The sequence below is a fragment of the Trichoderma evansii genome (genome assembly GCF_050947405.1).
Source record: "Trichoderma evansii strain SZMC 28006 chromosome Unknown GGI43scaffold_2, whole genome shotgun sequence".
Lineage (NCBI taxonomy): Eukaryota > Fungi > Ascomycota > Sordariomycetes > Hypocreales > Hypocreaceae > Trichoderma > Trichoderma evansii.
In genome coordinates, this window is record NW_028145204.1 from 1,338,876 (window position 1) to 1,356,328 (window position 17,453).

Below are 17,453 nucleotides of genomic sequence, written 5' to 3' on the forward strand. Positions count from 1 at the left end.
TATGCTAAATGGCTTTTTCTTATTTGCTCGACATTACTTTTCCCCATTCTACTTCACACCACTTCTATACAAAACAGCGACTTTATATAATGATACCACATCTTCTCTCCCCCCCTCCTATCGTCTCCTCCATTCTCTCTCTGACCATCTTCTTCTTTTTAATTGATTTCTCTTCTTCTCCTCATCCTGTCTTTTTTACCATTATTGTCTTTTATACTAGTTTTTTTTTTTTCATTCGTTGCTATTAATTGTTTAAAGAGAGCGACAAGTTGGCTGTGGACAGGATATGATGTTCCTCTTCCGCTCTTTTTCTCTTTTCTTTCTTCCCCCACTTGCATGTTAGGAAGCCTTTGCTATTATGATACACTTGGCGTTGGATGCATTTCAACAAAGAACAAAGAAAAAAAAAAGAAATTACATCGTATAATCTCCAATGCTGCGTTATATCTGATTTTTTGAGCTCCTGCTTTCTAGCTAGATACTGCCTGCTAGATGATAGAACAAGAAAGAGATTTGCCTACGAGAGAAGTACGCATCACATTTAGATAGATAAATAAACAAAGGGTCAGATATAGGCATTAAGAGAATGGCAAGATAAGGAATACGAAAGCAAACACAATATACTTATGTTGGATTAGATTTGTACGTTGAACATTTCTCTCCTCATTAATTTGTTATGTCTCCTGAATGCGGCAGACTTTGAGCGTTGTGTGACTGAGTGATGTTTTAATAGATCAATACATGTACACCTTTCCGCTCCAAGTAGAACATGGACACATATTCATTAATCCCAGAGTTGTACAGAATTGAGGCGAAGATGGCCAGGAGAATGCTTCTTCACCTCCCCTTATCTAAAAATTAAATTGTGCTGTATTTTGAATCCGCGTCGTGTTACGAAGAGAATTTCACTTGTGTTACATTTCTACCTTGTCCAGTACTACCTATTCAAGGCGTAATTCACACAATGAATACCTAACTCGCCATTTTGCACCTCTTACTGAGCAGTGAATATGTAGTAGTCGTGCATATTTGGACAAGATGCAACAGACCCCCCAACTGTCCAAATCGCACTCTCTTATTCACAAATAGCGTATGATCATGTGTTCTAAAATCAGCACAATGAGCAATATTATCCCATCTTTAAAAGCTGTATTCGCATTGATGCAGTGAATCGTCCTACAACGGAAAGAAGCGTTACGGTGAGCAAACACGTGCCTGGGGCTGCACCTGCTATTTCGGCTGCCACTCTTCTGGCAGCTGTCCACAATATCTATAATTTCTGGCTCTACCTATTATTTACTTTCTTTCTTCTCTTCCTCCTCTTTTACTTTCCCCCTCTTCTTTGTTCTCTGTTAGCGCAGCATCATTTGAATCACGCCCGGCGTTCTTTGTTTCGGTGCCATTGCGCTCGTGTATTTATTTCTGAAAAGCCTCTACTATTTCGCCTTCATTCTACAACATTCTTCACGAGTCATGGATCAAGATGGGTTTGCAGAGTTCTACATTGCATGTAACCCTCCACTACTTTCAAGAGGTGTCGGACACATTATTCAATCGGCCAAGGCAGCCTGTCCAAATGTACGTGTCGCAATATCTTTATTGATTTGTTACCTGACTGATTCATTTTCAAGGGCGAGCTTGCTGAAATATTGTACGAACCAAATGTCCCATGGTTCAAGTGTATAACGATGGGCAGGCACAAAGAGTCTGTGACTCGTATTATGAAAGACCTTTTGATTGAATTGGTGACTCTCGAGGTCGAGCGGCTTGGTTTTGATGCTGAAGAAGACGTGATTGACACGGATGTTCTTCAAGCTGATGTTACAATGAAGGCCGCCGAACCGCGTTTGATTTCATGGATGGTATACCAATCGCTCGGCAGCGATATATATGATACATTCGTCAAGTACCAATATCCAGAGTTCATGGCCTCTCTTCCATACAAAGCGATCTGGCGAGGACTTGAGAAGTCAAGTTGCACTTTCGAGAATTTCATATCCGTATTCCGCCATCTTATAAAATCTGAAAACGCCCCAGCCACCGCCGCCGACTTTGCTCTTTGCAACGACTGTCAAATCTCTTACAACGTGAGAGGAAATCTGGTATATATCGGATCCTTTACTTCGGCAGCAGCTCTCGAAAAAGTAATTCAAAAGCTTGAAACAATGCTGAATCTCCTGGTATGTATCTTTTTTTTTTTTTTTCTTCACACAGAGGTTACATCTAAAGCAACATAGACAAACAATATCAAAGTAGCAACACACTCTATTCTGCCCGAAGGCCGAGAAAATCTGCGACTCGCATTTAGATGGCTTCACCGAATTGGACTGCATCAGGCGACATTTGCTGTTCCTTGTCGCAACCTACCCGTGGCAAATGAGTACAAGCTACTCTTAAATGCGACTACCATCAGAACAGAGAAAATGGACAAGTTTGGGCGCTGGATCTCTGATGACACTGTTTACCCGCTGAAAGATGCACCAAAAACCGACGTGGGACAGAAGTTTAAAGCCTTCAAGAGTTATTTTCCCCGCCCTAAACCAAGATTCGCGAATATCCGCGCAATTCCCTATGGACTGCAACCTGAGGCGAAAGAGGCTTATTCTTCGCAAGCCAAAGCACAGGGAATTAGACGAGCATCAAACAATTTGGAATCAGCTTTACCCGAAAAAGGGGCAGAAAGTCGTCACGAAATCTTAGATCCAGAGCTGCACGACATCGAAGAACCTCCTATCTACCAACAGTCGTCTATATTGGTTCGAGAGGCATATGCATCCCCAGGCAAAGAAGAAGATTTGGCAGATTTTGTGCAAAGATCACGCTTTGTTGACACTTTAACCCTTAATCCTCAGCAGTCAATCGGCGGAAGCCTCCTTATAGACTGGGTAGAAGGCGTAGAGAGCGCGACTGAATCTGAGTCCGCAATGAATGATTCAAGCCAAGAGGAGGCTCTCATCTCTTTTGATGAGTCAAGCGGCGAGTCTCAGTGCGGTAGCGAAACCATTGGTATCATGGAACCAGACTCAATGGACGAGCTTCGAAGACTTCAGAATGGAATCGTACAATTTGAACAATTCGAACAATCTGATGATCTGATATTGCTGAACAGCCAACCAGAGGACCCAAGAGCAAATATCATGCAAGATTCGGATAACGAGCTGGCAGATACGTGTCTTCTAAGCAGCGAAATTCCTCAGATGGTGAATATATTTTCCCCTGTGATGAACAAAAGCACCACTGTGTTGGACGAGAGCAATCCTCTTGAAGCTCGGGAGACGAATAAACATTCTGATAGCTTGGTTCGTTTCGGATTAATGGAAGAGAAGCCGAGAGAAGTGTACCGAACAATGAATCAAAAAGCAAGCCGCCTGAACAGCAACGAATTCCCACCACTTGGAGGAAGTTCATCGTCATCAAAAAAGCCGGTAAAAAAGCCACTGTCATATTCCGGTGCCGCCAAGCTGCCAAAATCCAGAACTCCGAAAGAATCGCGGAATATTGCCAATTTGAAACCTACCAATGAGAAACTTGGATCCCTTTCAACTGAGGAACTGACGCTGACAAGTGATGTGGGTAAGAAAAAGTCCAAGGAGCCGAGAGACAGTGTTCTAGACGAGAAATGCGACTACGCTGTGCCACAAAAGAGTGATATTCTGCAAAATTCAGAGGGCCAGCTCAAAGAAATGTCACAAATCCTTGAGCTATCTCCAGGCTACGTTTCTCTAGAGGTCGTGTTCGGTCGCATCTATATCAAACAGCTGGCTCCGAATATGGTAAATGATAGCGCATCTCAGTACACCTATCAATCAGTCTCTGATATGGTTAAATTTTTGAACAGCCCTAAATTTCTACAGCGATGTGTTGGCTTCTCACCAATTCTGTCGACTATGGGAGGTGATGCCGACGTGCTTGTCAATATTACGCCACCGGATGAATTACCATGGCGCCTATCTGAGAAAGAAATTTGGTACGATTTTCGGTGCAAATTTCCTGATTCTGGAGGCGAATCCTTCGTCCTCGAATTGAACGCCAAGACATTTCAATATAGATGCAGAGGCCCACGGCAAGAAATTTTCGCCATGTACATGCACTGCCCTGAGAGAGCATGGGATATGAAGGCTTGTGGAACTCGATCTACCGCTCTGGGAGACGAAGCCAGATTCGTATGTTTTGCTGCGTCTCTGTTTGAGCATATGGCCATCTAGTAAGACAGTCGGGAGTACTAACATATAAAAGTATCGCTGGGCTGACATATAACTTTTCTGCAGTATCGCTGACGATAACGGCGATGTAACAATCGAGTTTTCCGAGAATACAGCTTTCCAAGCCGCTGTCAAGAGCATCACTATGCGACAAGTTGCAAGATACCGCCACCAAAAGAAAGCCGACAGCTCTCTTTTCTCCATCACAATGAAGTACAAACTGGAAGAAAGCGTCTCTCCTGTCATGTGCGACCGCGGACAGGTGAAAATAGGAGAACGGAGAAATTTTGTCTCTCCCGACGGTTCATCGAATAGTGCTTTGCCTCATCAATATTTAGAAGCGAGTATAACCTCTTCTCGCCTCTCCTCTTTCTTTGAAGAGAATGTCCAACTCGAGAGCGGTAACAAGGCTACTTGGAATGTAGACCACCTCCAAAGTCAAGGCGTTTTTGAAGATATACTCCGGCCGGCGTTTGGTATGATCACGCACATGGATCAAATTGGGGCATCAAATAATACCATGAGATATGTCAGTGACCATGACGCATTTCACGAGTCATTAGTTACTTCGGCTGGTAAAAAGAAGAAGTTGGAGTTTTGGTGAGAGTTTAGGAAGCTTCGTTTGACTGGGAGCAAGTTTATGGGAGCCAGGTTGTATGTATATACGAATAGTGTCTAATCAATAAGATTGACTTTATTTTACCCAAAAACCTTATCGCAATAAAACTCAGAATATATGATTATTACATAAAAACGTTTAGAAATCACTATCACCTACCAGCTACTAGATGTTAGATCAGACTGCCAACTGGTTCATACAAATGCCTTTGCTGCTCGTTGTCATTGTTTGTGATTTTGCAGCAACACGTTAGCCGTAAATATCTTTTACTTTAGATGTTTGAATAGGCGCATTGAATAGGCGTATTGAATAGGCACATCGAATATCCGCATGGAATAGGCGCATTAAGTTTCCGCATACTTGATAGCATCACCGCTCTGTTCTATATATGTTGACAGGAAAATACTACCAAACATCCAAGCACTCCCCATAGTCTACTTCAGAGATAGTTTTACGAGCAGTGTTCCACAAAATAGGGAGCTGTTCTTCAACGCCCCAGTCTCGTTATCCAGCTTCGTTATCTAGCATCCTAGCCAGGGCTTAACAAAGTGGCTACCGTACGCGGACCAGGTTTTAAGCCGCATTTACTCCATAAATATCAATTATCAATTCATCTGCGGGTCTCGCGACAGCCGTATTTCGGCTACTGTCTGTGACGAGATCCGTGCTGCAAATTAGTAAAGAGGGCATAATTGTGTTTGAGGGCGAGACCGGCGTCTTGGAAGAAATGCATAAGTATAACCCGCGATGCAGTTCAAACCAATATATTGCTAAATACATCATTTTTAAATCCATGTTTATCGTCCTCGCCATCTCACATTGATCGGAGCAAATAGCCAGATATTGTAAGGGGGTAAAAACGGTTTGGATACCCCTATTTGATCGTACGAAGTGCTGCATGTAATACGCCCGCAACTGTCTACTATGGGGAATAATTTCTGGTGGGGGTTCCCTAGAACAGTAAGAAGAAACTGGGTTGACAGTTTTAGTGTCTCAGGTTGTTGAAGAATAGGCTATAGCTCGCCGATACAGGCACTATTTTGGAATTATACTGTTTTTTTTTTTTTTTGGCTGGCATGACAGCACTAGCGGCTCAGTTGGCTTCATGGTAGTTGTGTCGATATTCTGCCACCTATTCTTTTTTTTTCCTCCTTTACATTTCAATCAATCACACTCGTTACGCAGATCAGCCGGTCTCATCTGGCCAATTGCCTCAATGGATCAAGTTTCCCTCGCGATCGGAGGCGGCATCATTTGCCTGGTGCTTTACTTGCTTAAGCTAAATTGGGTCCTTTCGCACACGCCTCAAGAGGTGGTTGATAGGGCAGGAGAACCACTAACGCGAGAGTATATCAAAGATGTGTATGAGCGTGTGAAGAAGGATGGCATTGATTGGGAGGGGAAGCTACCGCCCCGGAAGGACAGACGGTACATTGTCGTGGGAGGATCCGGTGGGTTTACAGAGACATTCCTGAGAGGGAGAAGCAGTGCTAACGATTGTGACTTAAGGATTTCTTGGAGGCCAGCTCATTCTGCATCTCTTGGCCATGGGGACCCCTCCTGAGGCCATTCGTATCTTGGATGCGCGTCGGCCGTTTACTTTCAGGAAGGAGTTTTCTCAGGGAGCGCCGTCAAAGGTTGCATATGTTCAGACTGACATCACCAATGAGGCGGCAACACTCAAGTCATACGATGCCCCCTGGCCTAAAGCAGTGGCTGGCCTGCCCCTGACCGTCTTTCATACGGCTGCTGTGATTCGGCCCTTTGATCGGTACAAGATGCTCTACGAGCGCACTTCTCGGGTCAACATCACTGGCGCAGTGCATTCTCTTCAGGCTGCCAAGAAGGCCGGTGCCAGCATCTTCATCTACACATCCAGCTCTAATGCGGCCTTGAAGCAGGTGAAGTGGCTTTTCGCACCATGGGGAGCCACACAGCAGCCCGACGGATTTATACAGAATCTGAGCAACGACGACTTTTTCGAGCCGCTACGACAGCCGCATGAATTCCCATCAAACTATGCTCAAAGCAAGGCTGAAGCCGAGAGATTGATTTGTGGTGCGGACGAAGGAGATGTCAGCACCGGAGTTCCAGCACTGCGTACGGGCGTAATTCGTCCCGGCAACCCTGTCTATGGACACAAGGACGATAATATCCCAGGTAAGATGCTGGGACTTGGAGGATTTCCTTCGTGGGTGCCCGCCAACGTGCAAAACTGGATCAACGTGGGGAACGCATCGCTTGCGCATTTGCAGTTTGAAGACGCGCTGCTTGGTGAGCACGTAGACAAGGTTGCCGGCCGGCCGTTTATTGTCACAGATAAAGGAAAACCCGTCCGCTTCCAGGACATCTATACGGTACTGGATAGTGTGAGCACGACTGGCATGAAGGCCAGCTACCCGCCACCGTTGCTGATGCTGATGCTTTCGTACGTGGTGGAGTGGTATACCCTGCTGATAAATGCGGTGCCGTTGCTAGGTAAGATTTTGAGTGAGCCAGGAGAGGATCTGAGATGGCTTCAGCCGGGAGTCCATGCGACCAGCTTGCATTACTTTATCGATGATTCGGAAGCGAAGAAGAGGCCGGCGGATGGCGGAATTGGGTACACGCCGTGCTGCTCGACTGTTGAGGGATTGTGTAGCCAGGTTGTGGATTGGAACGCGTGGGTTGAGGAGGAGAAGATGAAGAAGTAGCAGCAGCTGAAGTAGAAAATCCTGGGTGACGTGTTATTGATATCTGTGTTGGGGCATATTGATGCTGATGTTTCGGAGTACTATCGATCGTGCAGCATTTTGTACGAAGAGTCTTGAATAGATAGGCACTGATATATATATAAGATGGAATACTAGGTAGGCAAATGCTTTGCTCAGAGGACTACTAAACTCGTTACCATAGTCAATAGTGCGAAGCCATCGTGCAAATCATAACCACCCTCAGCGCCATATTGACCTATCGAAATGCAGCAGATACATGTATTAAGCACAAGCCACAGCCACAGGGGTCCATCTGCGGTGTGGTGGATCGCTGGGCCCTGGGCTTCTCCAACTTTGTTGATCGTCCCTCTCGATAGCGTGTCGGCTACGAGGCACATAGTGGGCTCTCCAGGGTCTAAGCTCTTTAGGATCCTCTCTTTCAGGCGGCGCAGTGTAAGTTGCACCCGCCAGCCCGTCTCGGCTCTTCTCCCTTGCGTCCCACCGACAGACAGCCCATGTCGTATTCGGCTTTTAGCTGTAGTACGACGCCATCCTTCTTCGACTCTGCGCGCAACCCCACGGCGCTTCTTAAAAATTCCCAGGTTTCACTGCATTTGCTGGGCCATTGGTCAAGTTCTGGCCGCTCTTTGCGCAGCTTCTAGTCAACTCCTATTGTTGCGCCTTTGTATCCCGACATTCTTCTGAATCGTAAACAAACGACATCGTCAGTACTGGAAGAGACACCGTCAAGATGGCGTTTGGCATCCTCGAGCCCAGCTCGGGGGAAAAAGTTCCAGGTAGGACAACCCGTGAGAAACTGCGAAGAAAAGAAACCTACAACTAGGACAACTCTTGGCGCGGCGCGAGATTGGCTCGATTAATACGTGGCTAACGGCGACTAACGGCGATATCTCTAGGCACAACGCATTTCTACGATGACCCTTCGCAGCCTCAGACGGCATCAGAGCAAGATACCACGAGACTGAAATGCGACACCAGCGGAAAGATCCCAATCATCCTCGTGCGTGCCTTGTTTAGCCTCAGCTGCGGGTATGGGCGTATAACATACTAACATGCTTCATGCGCACAGGTTCCTCAACCTTCGGATGACCCCAACGATCCTCTCAACTGGCCCTTATGGAAACGCGATCTCGTTACCTTTACTCTCTGCTGGGCTGGAGTCCTCGCAACCTCACTCGGCCCCATCTTGGCCGCAAACACCGTCACCCTCTCTCGCATCTTTTCCAAAACTTTTACCAAAGTCGCCCTTTTAACCGGCTACTTCCTTCTCGGCGCCGGCGCCGCTGCCATCTTCTTCGTCCCCTCTGGTCGAGTCTGGGGCAAGCGACATCTCTTCCTGCTGGGCATCCTGATTATCATCGTATCAAGCGCATGGGCCGGTTCCGTGGGGAAGAACTATGGCAGCTTGCTAGGCGCCCGAGTTCTTCAAGGTGTTGGTACTGCTCCGTATGAAAGCCTACTCAACGCAGCCGTGGGCGATCTGTACTTTGTTCATCAGCGAGGAGTGCGCATGGCATTCACCAACCTGGCCATCTTTGGCGGAGCCTTTTTCACTCCCATTGTGGTCGGAAAGATTACGGACGCGTTGGGCTTCAAGTGGAGTTTCTACTTTGTGTCCATCTTTATGGCTGCGACGCTGCCTGCCGTTTTCCTCCTTTGCCCCGAGACAGCATATCGCAGAGATACCAAGCTCAACACCGACACCAATGCCGAAGGCGAAGAGGAGATTAAGCTTCAATCCCGGATCGCGACGGTCAGCAACCCGCCGTCGGATGAGGATGAGGTGCCAAAGACACGTACCGGTTTCGTCCTATTTCCTACCTCAGCAGCACTTCAGCCCATTGGAAATGCCAGAACCCCGAAGAAGACCTTTGTTGAATCTTTATCTCTCTTCGACGGCGCCAAGACGGACGAACGCTACTGGGTCCTGCTGCTTCGACCATTTCCCCTCATCTTTAACCCGGCTTTTATCTGGGGCTGTTTGATTCAAGGAACCATGATCGGGTGGACCATCTTCATCGGTGTACTCGTCGCTGCCATCTTCCTCGGGCCGCCGTACTTCTGGGGCGAGGTCAAGGCCGGTTACGCCTACACGGGTGCCTTTGTCGGTGCTCTCTGCGGTTTCGCCATCTGCGGTCTCCTCGCCGACTCCAGCGTCAAGTACCTCACCAGAAAGAATCGCGGCGTCTACGAGCCCGAGTTTCGAATTCTTCTCGTCATCCCCATGCTCATCATTGGCGGCATCGGCTTGTTTGGCTTTGCGTTGACTGCTGGTAATGTCATTTCAGGCCAATATAGCTACATTGTGCCTCTCGTGTTCTTTGGCTTCGAGGTTGCTGGTATGGTTATTGGTGCAGTCGCAAGTTCGTTGTACATTGTCGATGCTTACAGTAAGATAATATCCCTCCACGATGATGTCACGTACATTGTTATTTTAAGGTTTCTTTGTCATCTAGATCACTTACATTCACGATAGGGGATCTCACGATTGAAGGCTTCACTCTGATGATTATTTTCAAAAACATCTTCAGTTTCATCCTCACTTTCTATGCCTACAACTGGCTTATCAACGGCGGCATTCAGCACACGATGGTTGCCATTTCCATCGTCCAGGTCGTCGTATGCGTTCTTAGTATCCCTATGTGTATGTCCCCCTATTTTTGAGACGTCATGCTCCCTTCTCCAGATGTCCCATTTACTAACAGATGAACAATGTAGATGTGTTTGGCAAACGCTGTCGAGCGTTTTACCATCGTCATGATTTACTGGCCCTCACCGGCTTGCGATAAACGAGTGTCGTTTATTCCTTTCGAACTGCGTGCAAGCGTTGAAATTTACGACTATGGCGAGATGCCTTCTAATACCCAATTGAGAATCTCATCTTTTACTAATATTATGATGGGAATAATGTACGGAATGATACCAAAGATAGTGGATGGTGCTGGGCGATGCCTAGGATTTGAGTACTTACTCTTAATAATGCAGGAGTGTATTCTATATAATTGTAATTGTATCATGGGGACCTTATAGAATACGGAATTTTCACTTAATACCTATGGAATATATGGCGTTCACCATGTTCAAGCGTGAATTGAACGAGATCATACCTTGTGTTTCCTGGATATCCAACAGATCAACCTTGCGCCCCTGTTCTCGCTCATCGACAGATTGTGAGGACCTATTGATGTTACTAGGCGTGTGTGTAACAACTAACAATGATGATAGTTATTGTTAATATTACCAGAAGAACGATCCCGATAATGCCGACAGCGAGTTCACTTAGAACTATTAAAACAACGTCAAGAAGAATAAACCCCGCGAGCAAAAGGATAGAGGACAATGCAAAGAAAACCTGCACCCATCTATGAGCTGACCAGTTCGTGGGGTTCCACTGTCCTCCAGGATGCGTGGTATTTTCATTCTCAGGATGCATATTCGTATCTTGGTCGTATGCTCTGAGGATAATCTAGATAGCGATTAAGGAAAACAAACTAGTCAAAAAAAGAATAAAAGAGACAGATAGTAAAGTAGAAATAGAGCGGTGGCAAACATCTTTGCTTGTTTTCAAGGTCACCACATTGCCGTATGTAAAACCTCCAGCAAATGTGGCAACAACGGCGAGTGAGTTTGCAATGGAAAGATAAGCGGTAGGAGTCTAGACAGAGGTTAATTTGTCTCTTATGCTGAAACGCCCAAAGGAACAAGCTCTCTCACATATTCTTTAGCCATTTTGAAGTGTGCTTCTTAAGCTTGATAATTGAAGACCACGTATTCGCAGACTAGAGCTGTCGGTCGTAAATAAACGGCTTTCTTAGAGCATAGGAACTAAGCAATCGATGAGGAACCTGCACCATCGGATTGCATACTTATATAAACGGGGTGAGTAATGATAAGGCATAACATCTGCTTATTTCCTTTTAGTTTTGCTAATGCTACATGGAGCAATCCTGGAGGCAGTGGTTACGTAGGGTTAGCGCCGCGAGTATCGAACATCCCAATGCATTATTCAGGTTTGTCTGGGGTGTACTTTGCATGAGGTCAAAATCTTAGTTACATAGATCTTGAGACGTTTTAGACTCCATGGCCAGCTGCCAAATTGTGGCATTCTAAGGTATTGTACCAGCAGGTTCTCAAACACGAAGTCACTGATTGCAATATTTGCATACGCAAACGGCAACCTCTGTGGACAGCATATATGTTTGAGTTCCAGTGGCGCGGATGGGAAAACCTCTCAGGCCTTTCTCCATGGCAACCCACTGCCAATGGCAAGCCTGAAGCCTAACTAACTCACAAAATTAGCCTTTATGCTACACTCATTCGAATCGGCGATTGATATGTGGACAAAAGTCTTAACCACATACGCCACGACTACCTAACCAAAACATTCCAGTAAGGCTTTATGCCCTCTCCAGCTGATAGCTGGTTTTGGTTCTGACCTATAGCCTTAACACAATCAATCCTCGTCGAACTCTATGGGAAAACTTGACATTTTCACGAGTTGTTATCGAACGCCGTTTGTCAATCACGTAAAGCATCACTCTTTTACATTTGATCAACTTAAACAACACAATGAAGACCTCGCAAATGGTTAATGCGTTAAATTGCAAGTATTTATGGTTCGGTAGACTTCTTTCACAACTCCTCAAGCGCCACAAATTATCTTAAGCTTCGTTTATAATCTCGTCGATCTTTCCAGGACAGACCTGCTTGAGAGCTAGTCTCTCCCAGTGTAATGGTCTCTATTACAAGAAGGGCCTTCCAGGGGTTTTATGCTTGGCAGAATTAGCTTCTTCATTGCAACATCATCTTCCTTGTTCATCTTCCTAGTTGAGTCATTCACGTGGAACTTCATCTTAAACCGTATTACTATAGAGCGGTCCGGGTGATCAAATTACAGTTGAACTTGATTTGGTCAAACAAGCTAAATCTTATTGCTTTTTGGATAGCTGCCGAATCTAGTGATTAAACCATGGCGTGGGGAAAATATGAATACATATATACTCAATCAATATTTGAATGGACATTAAACTAGAGGGGTGTTCTGAGGTCATGAAACCCTTATTTTTTTTTCCTACAAAACCAAAATAGTAGTTCATATTTTGCCTTGAGATTATGTCTATGTAACTGCCATTATGCTACTATGCTATTACTTTTACTATTTTTAGTTCTACCAACTGTGGCCTATAGTTTCATAGCTCTAGCTGCAGATTTCTGGCCTAAAACTCAGATTCCAGATACATTTATCTTTCCATGAGACTATTAGGCTATTTTATATGTAATGAATTGACCAAATTGATGTATATCTAACAAAGACAGGTGTAGTTTGGATGATATGAAAGCTGCATTTAGCTACTAATTTTTTTTTAAAATATATATATAATGGATATTCTGGCTAGATCTAAATCTGGACAGTCTTTCGGATCCTCAAAAAAGACTCCTCCCAGCTGCTCAATCGCCTTACACCTCTCTTCCATATTGATAGCATTGTGAATGATAGAAGCACCTCTTACTCTAGCTTTCGTATCTGATGTCTTAAAAACCCATACTCCGCCTCCCGCTGGCCAGCCAGCTATTACCTCCATGTAGTGTGGTTTATACCTGTTCGCTTCATAGTCAGCCTCGGTCTTCCACCACTGGGCACCTAGCTGCCGCACTATAAACATGTTCGTTAGCACATGATTTACTTAAGAGACTATAAATATTTATAAAATTTAGCAACAGGTACCTTCTATTATCACAGTGCTCCTCTTCTTCAGCGGTGGCATTAGGTTCAGACGCAGATAGCCTAGGGATATTATGAAATCGGTCTTATCCCAGGAAATCGAGTTCAAAGCCGAGGCAAGGATACAGGATATAAATCCCGCCTTTTGATGGCCACCCTTTCACCTTGGCTCCAGGCCTCATGCTGTACTCGCTCCTGAAATGGGGGTGTCCCTTTTCGATATTGTGTAGATATTGTCGGTATTCCGCTTCAAATCCTGGTTCCAATGTTGGGATAGCCCATTCTCCCTCGAAATAATGGTGTTTATTCTCATCCACCTTAGTTGCTTGTGCCTTTGCTTTAGCTTGTGCCTTCGCTTTAGAGACAATAAAGCGAAGCGTCAAAAAAGTGGCCTCGAAAGCGATGAGAAGTGGAATGGCGAGTGTTGCCATTGTAAATGCTGTCCCTTGGGCTTGGGAGTGTTTGGGGGGGTGAAGGGTACTCAAAATATCTGCAGCAATCAGGGCTATAAGTACTTTGCCAAGATTGAAAGCATACACGCTATTCGTGCGGAGAACCTCGCATGTAGGCAACTTCAAACAGATTTTACTTATAGGGCTGTGTACTCGTTCTGGCTGGAGTAAACTGCGCCTCACCACCAACATGCAAGTTACGACCAACATGCATTGTGCCGTCCCATATGGTCAGTTGCGTAAGCAGCATTATAGACGGAAATTTCTGGATTTTCAATGGGGCCATGCTATGCATATATACTGGTAACAGCTGTGAGAAAAAAAACATGTCTTATCGATTCCAACAGAGGCTCTACTGAATATCGTCTTGAAAGTCGTTGCGATCAGTCGGTGTATCAAGAATAATCATCGCGACTCGTCAAATAATTGGAAGAGGAGCAGTAGAACTGACAGGCAGGCTTCGGCTCTTCATGATTCCCCCGCCCTGTCGTGAGGCCGGCGAATTAGCATCGCCCAAAGGATCAGTTGAAGCGGGAGAGCCTGATCTGTTTGCCTTTATTAGGCTGCAGCTACGGCCTTAGAACGCCTCCCTTTCGCTCCAAACTTACGGTGTAGCTACCAACAAGAATGAATCCGAAGCAGATTCAGGCACACAATCGCAAAATCACGGACAACCAGCTTGGCAACAATGTGACCATCAATCAAGGAGATGTGCATCACTATCACGCTTCGGCGCCTCCACAGCCACGGACGCCAATCCGGCTCATCCCATATCTCCAGAACAAAGAGTTTGTAGATCGACGAGGCCTTGTCGATAAGCTCAATGTCCTTTTACAGCAAGATTCCGAGTGCTTCAACGATGCCGCTCTCTGGGGGCTTGGCGGGTCTGGGTATGTACCAGTTTATCATCACTGCTGACCTGGGTATAAAGCTGACCAAATACTGTTGCAGAAAGACTCAAATTGCGCTTGAGTACGCCTACCGCCGATGTAAAAACCCCCGGTGTTCGATATTTTGGGTGCATGCAGATACTGAAGCCTCATTTATACATGACTACAAGACGATCGCAGCATTGTTTGGGCTGGGAGGAATTCTCGACGGTCAAGAGTTAGAGCTACTCAGGGCTGTCAGTAACCGGATCCAGTCCCAACCTCAGTGGCTGCTTGTGCTCGATAATGCTGATGACCTTTCCTTATTCGGCGTTGGAGGGATTCGAGAGGGATCGAGTAGCCTTTATGACTTTGTCCCAAAGGGAACCGCCGTAGGAACTAAGGGAACTGTCCTGTGGACGAGTCGCGATGGGCAGGTTGCGGGATCACTGGTGCGTTCCTCACGCAGGGCAATTAAAGTCTCGCATATGACATCCGAGGAAGCGAGAAAGCTCCTTGCCATGGCGCGAGGCGAAGATTTTGAAGATGATAACGATAATAACGACAATGGGGATAAAGATATCGAGAAGCTCCTTGAAGAGCTTCAGTACCTCCCCCTGGGGATCTCACAAGCTGGCGCTTACATGAGAAGGGCTGAGACGACTGTTCGGGGGTATTTGGCTCTGCTGTTCAATAATGAGGAACGATGGCGGCTTCTAGAAGAAGAGCAATTCGATATCCATCGAAAGGCTGGTGTCAGTAACAGCATTCTAAAGATCTGGAGCATCTCAATTGCTCGCATCGAGCAGGAAAATTTCCTGAGTGCAGAGCTGCTTCGTGTGATGGCATACTTTGACAATCGAAATATCCCCTACGAAATGGTCGACACCGCCGCCCAGCATATTAGTACGACAAAATTAAGCAGCGTGGAGGTAAGGAGCGCCATCATCCGGCTTAAAGAGTTTTCTTTCATCAGTCTTCGCGAGGAGGGAGATGGCAGCCAGAGTTATGAGATGCACAAACTTGTGCAAGAAGCAACACAATACGCTATTTCTACAGGGCAGCAGATAGGTCAGAATAATGATCCAGGAGAGAGCATCACCTACTTCGCCAGAGTTGCCATCCAGGTTACTGACAGTTTATTTCCGAATCCACTAAAAGAATATGCAATGCATGGTGGAATCAAGATAGGAGAGGAACGTCCAGACTTCTTCCGGCGCGGCGAGAAATATTTTCCTCGTGTAATTAAAGTTTTGCACTGGGCCGAGATATCCAAAGAAGACAAAAGAATATGGGAACTTGTCGGCCGAACATGGGTTTGCCTGCGTTGTTTAAAAAGATGGGAAATGGGGCATCTTCGAATGATTGAGTCACCTTTGAATCGAATCGACCCCAATCATACCAATACGATACTCAGCGAGCAATTGATTGCGAAAGACTATTGCGCTTTACATCGGTATTCAGAAGCTGCAGAAATCGAGAATAGCGTGCTTAAATATCTCAAAAGCTCTCTTGGGGAGCAAAACTTATACACTCTCCAGTCGATGCATAACGTGGCCGACATCATGTGCAAATGCCTCCAGTTTAGGTCGGCTGAAAAGCTTCAAGCATATGCCATAGGTATTCTTGAGAACTTGGTCGACGAGCGTGTGGGCAGACTCATGGTTGAGTCTCTCCATTGTCTTGCGTGCGCATACTACGGCCAGCAAAATTTCAACCAGGTCATGGAAGCCTGTGTCAAATCTCTAATGTATTGCCGAGATAACCTTGGAGCAGATTTTCAATGGTGTGTCACAGCGGCAGTACGAATAATTAGACTAAGAGGGAAAACCCTAATTATACAAGGCCGCCTCCAACCTCAAATAGCTACCATTATAGAGGACTTGGTGTCAGAAATTTGCGAGATAATTCAGGCACAGACGCATCTTCATGAGATGACTCGTATGGAAATGCTGGTTAGGATAAACGCCGCTATGGGACGGCATCTGAAAGTTGTGGATATGCAAGTAAAGGTAGTGGAATTTTACTGCAAGACTTTGGGTGAAGACCACTATAGGACAATAGTGTCAATGGCGTATCTCGCGAGACTATTTCACAGCCTTTATCGGTACAGCGAGGCTGAAACTCTTCAGGTCAAAGTCGTCAAGTTCTTTCAGGAAAAGGTTGGGGAGGAGCATCATTACACAATTAGCAACATGATAAATCTCGCGAGGATATACTATGTCCAGCATCGTATCGAGGAGTCAGAAGTTATCGAACAAAAGGTGTTGCGTCACTGCTCAAAGGCCGCTCTTTCGCTGCGTTTCTTTCCGGACATGGAGAATTCCAATGCAAATATTCCCATTAATTTAGGTGGCGAATTTGGAGGCTTTCAAACGGAGTATTTCGAATCTCTATCACATTGAATGTCTCTGACTTCAAAACCTCCAGCGGAAACAGCCGCCATGAGGCTGTGGAGGTTGCTAATTCATCTTGTGATTTACTACCAGATGGTTCAATTGTTTCCCAACCCGATGAAAAACAGCGAATACCAGCTATTATATACACTTGGTTTCTTTAATGTCACTCTTTCCTTGTCTTATTGGTTTTACCATAGAATTACTTATTACGATGGTTTACGGTCAAATTTAAAGTTGGCACGTATCAACCTTCAAGCTGAGAAAGCAGGAAATAGTAATTTTGAGATATTCTAGATTGTTTATATTATCCAAAGCTGAGTTAATAGTACGCAAACCATGCTGGACGCCATCATCAATACCATAAATAATGCTTTCCGCATACTCGTGCGATCTACCACAATCCTTGGCTTCATGGACTCTGGGTGGATTATCTTTCTAATAATATTGCCTCTGCTGCCTCTACTGCCTCTTCACAA

General features: G+C 45.6%; 5 protein-coding genes across 5 annotated transcripts; 4 read left to right on the forward strand and 1 right to left on the reverse strand.

The window, feature by feature from the left end:
- Positions 1-1,340: 1,340 nt before the first annotated feature.
- On the forward strand, positions 1,341-4,912 carry GGI43DRAFT_393331 (uncharacterized protein). Its single transcript, XM_083204656.1, has 4 exons — positions 1,341-1,578; positions 1,632-2,180; positions 2,238-4,204; positions 4,269-4,912. The coding sequence occupies exons 1-4, from the start codon at positions 1,474-1,476 to the stop codon at positions 4,804-4,806; spliced, it is 3,159 nt and encodes a 1,052-aa protein (XP_083064966.1). The 5' UTR covers positions 1,341-1,473; the 3' UTR covers positions 4,807-4,912.
- A 1,125-nt stretch (positions 4,913-6,037) lies between these two features.
- On the forward strand, positions 6,038-7,514 carry GGI43DRAFT_379514 (uncharacterized protein; the record flags this gene model as incomplete). The annotated part of the gene is made up of 2 exons (XM_083202852.1): positions 6,038-6,272; positions 6,331-7,514. 2 exons carry the CDS (start codon positions 6,038-6,040, stop codon positions 7,512-7,514), a joined length of 1,419 nt encoding a protein of 472 aa, XP_083064967.1.
- A 575-nt stretch (positions 7,515-8,089) lies between these two features.
- On the forward strand, positions 8,090-10,350 carry GGI43DRAFT_151685 (major facilitator superfamily domain-containing protein). Its single transcript, XM_083199438.1, has 5 exons — positions 8,090-8,311; positions 8,432-8,535; positions 8,605-9,925; positions 10,012-10,179; positions 10,254-10,350. Exons 1-5 carry the CDS (start codon positions 8,266-8,268, stop codon positions 10,322-10,324), a joined length of 1,710 nt encoding a protein of 569 aa, XP_083064968.1. The 5' UTR covers positions 8,090-8,265; the 3' UTR covers positions 10,325-10,350.
- Positions 10,351-13,343: 2,993 nt separating this feature from the next.
- Positions 13,344-13,688, reverse strand: GGI43DRAFT_379516 (uncharacterized protein; the record flags this gene model as incomplete). The annotated part of the gene is made up of 1 exon (XM_083202853.1): positions 13,344-13,688. The coding sequence occupies one exon, from the start codon at positions 13,686-13,688 to the stop codon at positions 13,344-13,346; it is 345 nt and encodes a 114-aa protein (XP_083064969.1).
- Positions 13,689-14,128: 440 nt separating this feature from the next.
- On the forward strand, positions 14,129-17,282 carry GGI43DRAFT_151753 (uncharacterized protein). Its single transcript, XM_083199441.1, has 2 exons — positions 14,129-14,599; positions 14,661-17,282. The coding sequence occupies exons 1-2, from the start codon at positions 14,337-14,339 to the stop codon at positions 16,981-16,983; spliced, it is 2,586 nt and encodes an 861-aa protein (XP_083064970.1). The 5' UTR covers positions 14,129-14,336; the 3' UTR covers positions 16,984-17,282.
- The last annotated feature ends 171 nt before the right edge of the window (positions 17,283-17,453 follow it).

Bases quoted from the DNA above. Each gene is read 5' to 3' on its own strand.
- GGI43DRAFT_151685 (XM_083199438.1), top strand. From the start codon at position 8,266: ATGGCGTTTGGCATCCTCGAGCCCAGCTCGGGGGAAAAAGTTCCAG. The intron at 8,312-8,431 runs GTAGGACAACCC...CGATATCTCTAG, and splicing joins CTCGGGGGAAAAAGTTCCAG to GCACAACGCATTTCTACGAT. The intron at 10,180-10,253 runs GTATGTCCCCCT...TGAACAATGTAG, and splicing joins CGTTCTTAGTATCCCTATGT to ATGTGTTTGGCAAACGCTGT.
- GGI43DRAFT_393331 (XM_083204656.1), top strand. From the start codon at position 1,474: ATGGATCAAGATGGGTTTGCAGAGTTCTACATTGCATGTAACCCTCCA. The intron at 1,579-1,631 runs GTACGTGTCGCA...TTCATTTTCAAG, and splicing joins CCAAGGCAGCCTGTCCAAAT to GGCGAGCTTGCTGAAATATT. The intron at 4,205-4,268 runs GTAAGACAGTCG...ACTTTTCTGCAG, and splicing joins TTTGAGCATATGGCCATCTA to TATCGCTGACGATAACGGCG.
- GGI43DRAFT_151753 (XM_083199441.1), top strand. From the start codon at position 14,337: ATGAATCCGAAGCAGATTCAGGCACACAATCGCAAAATCACGGACAAC. The intron at 14,600-14,660 runs GTATGTACCAGT...ATACTGTTGCAG, and splicing joins TGGGGGCTTGGCGGGTCTGG to AAAGACTCAAATTGCGCTTG.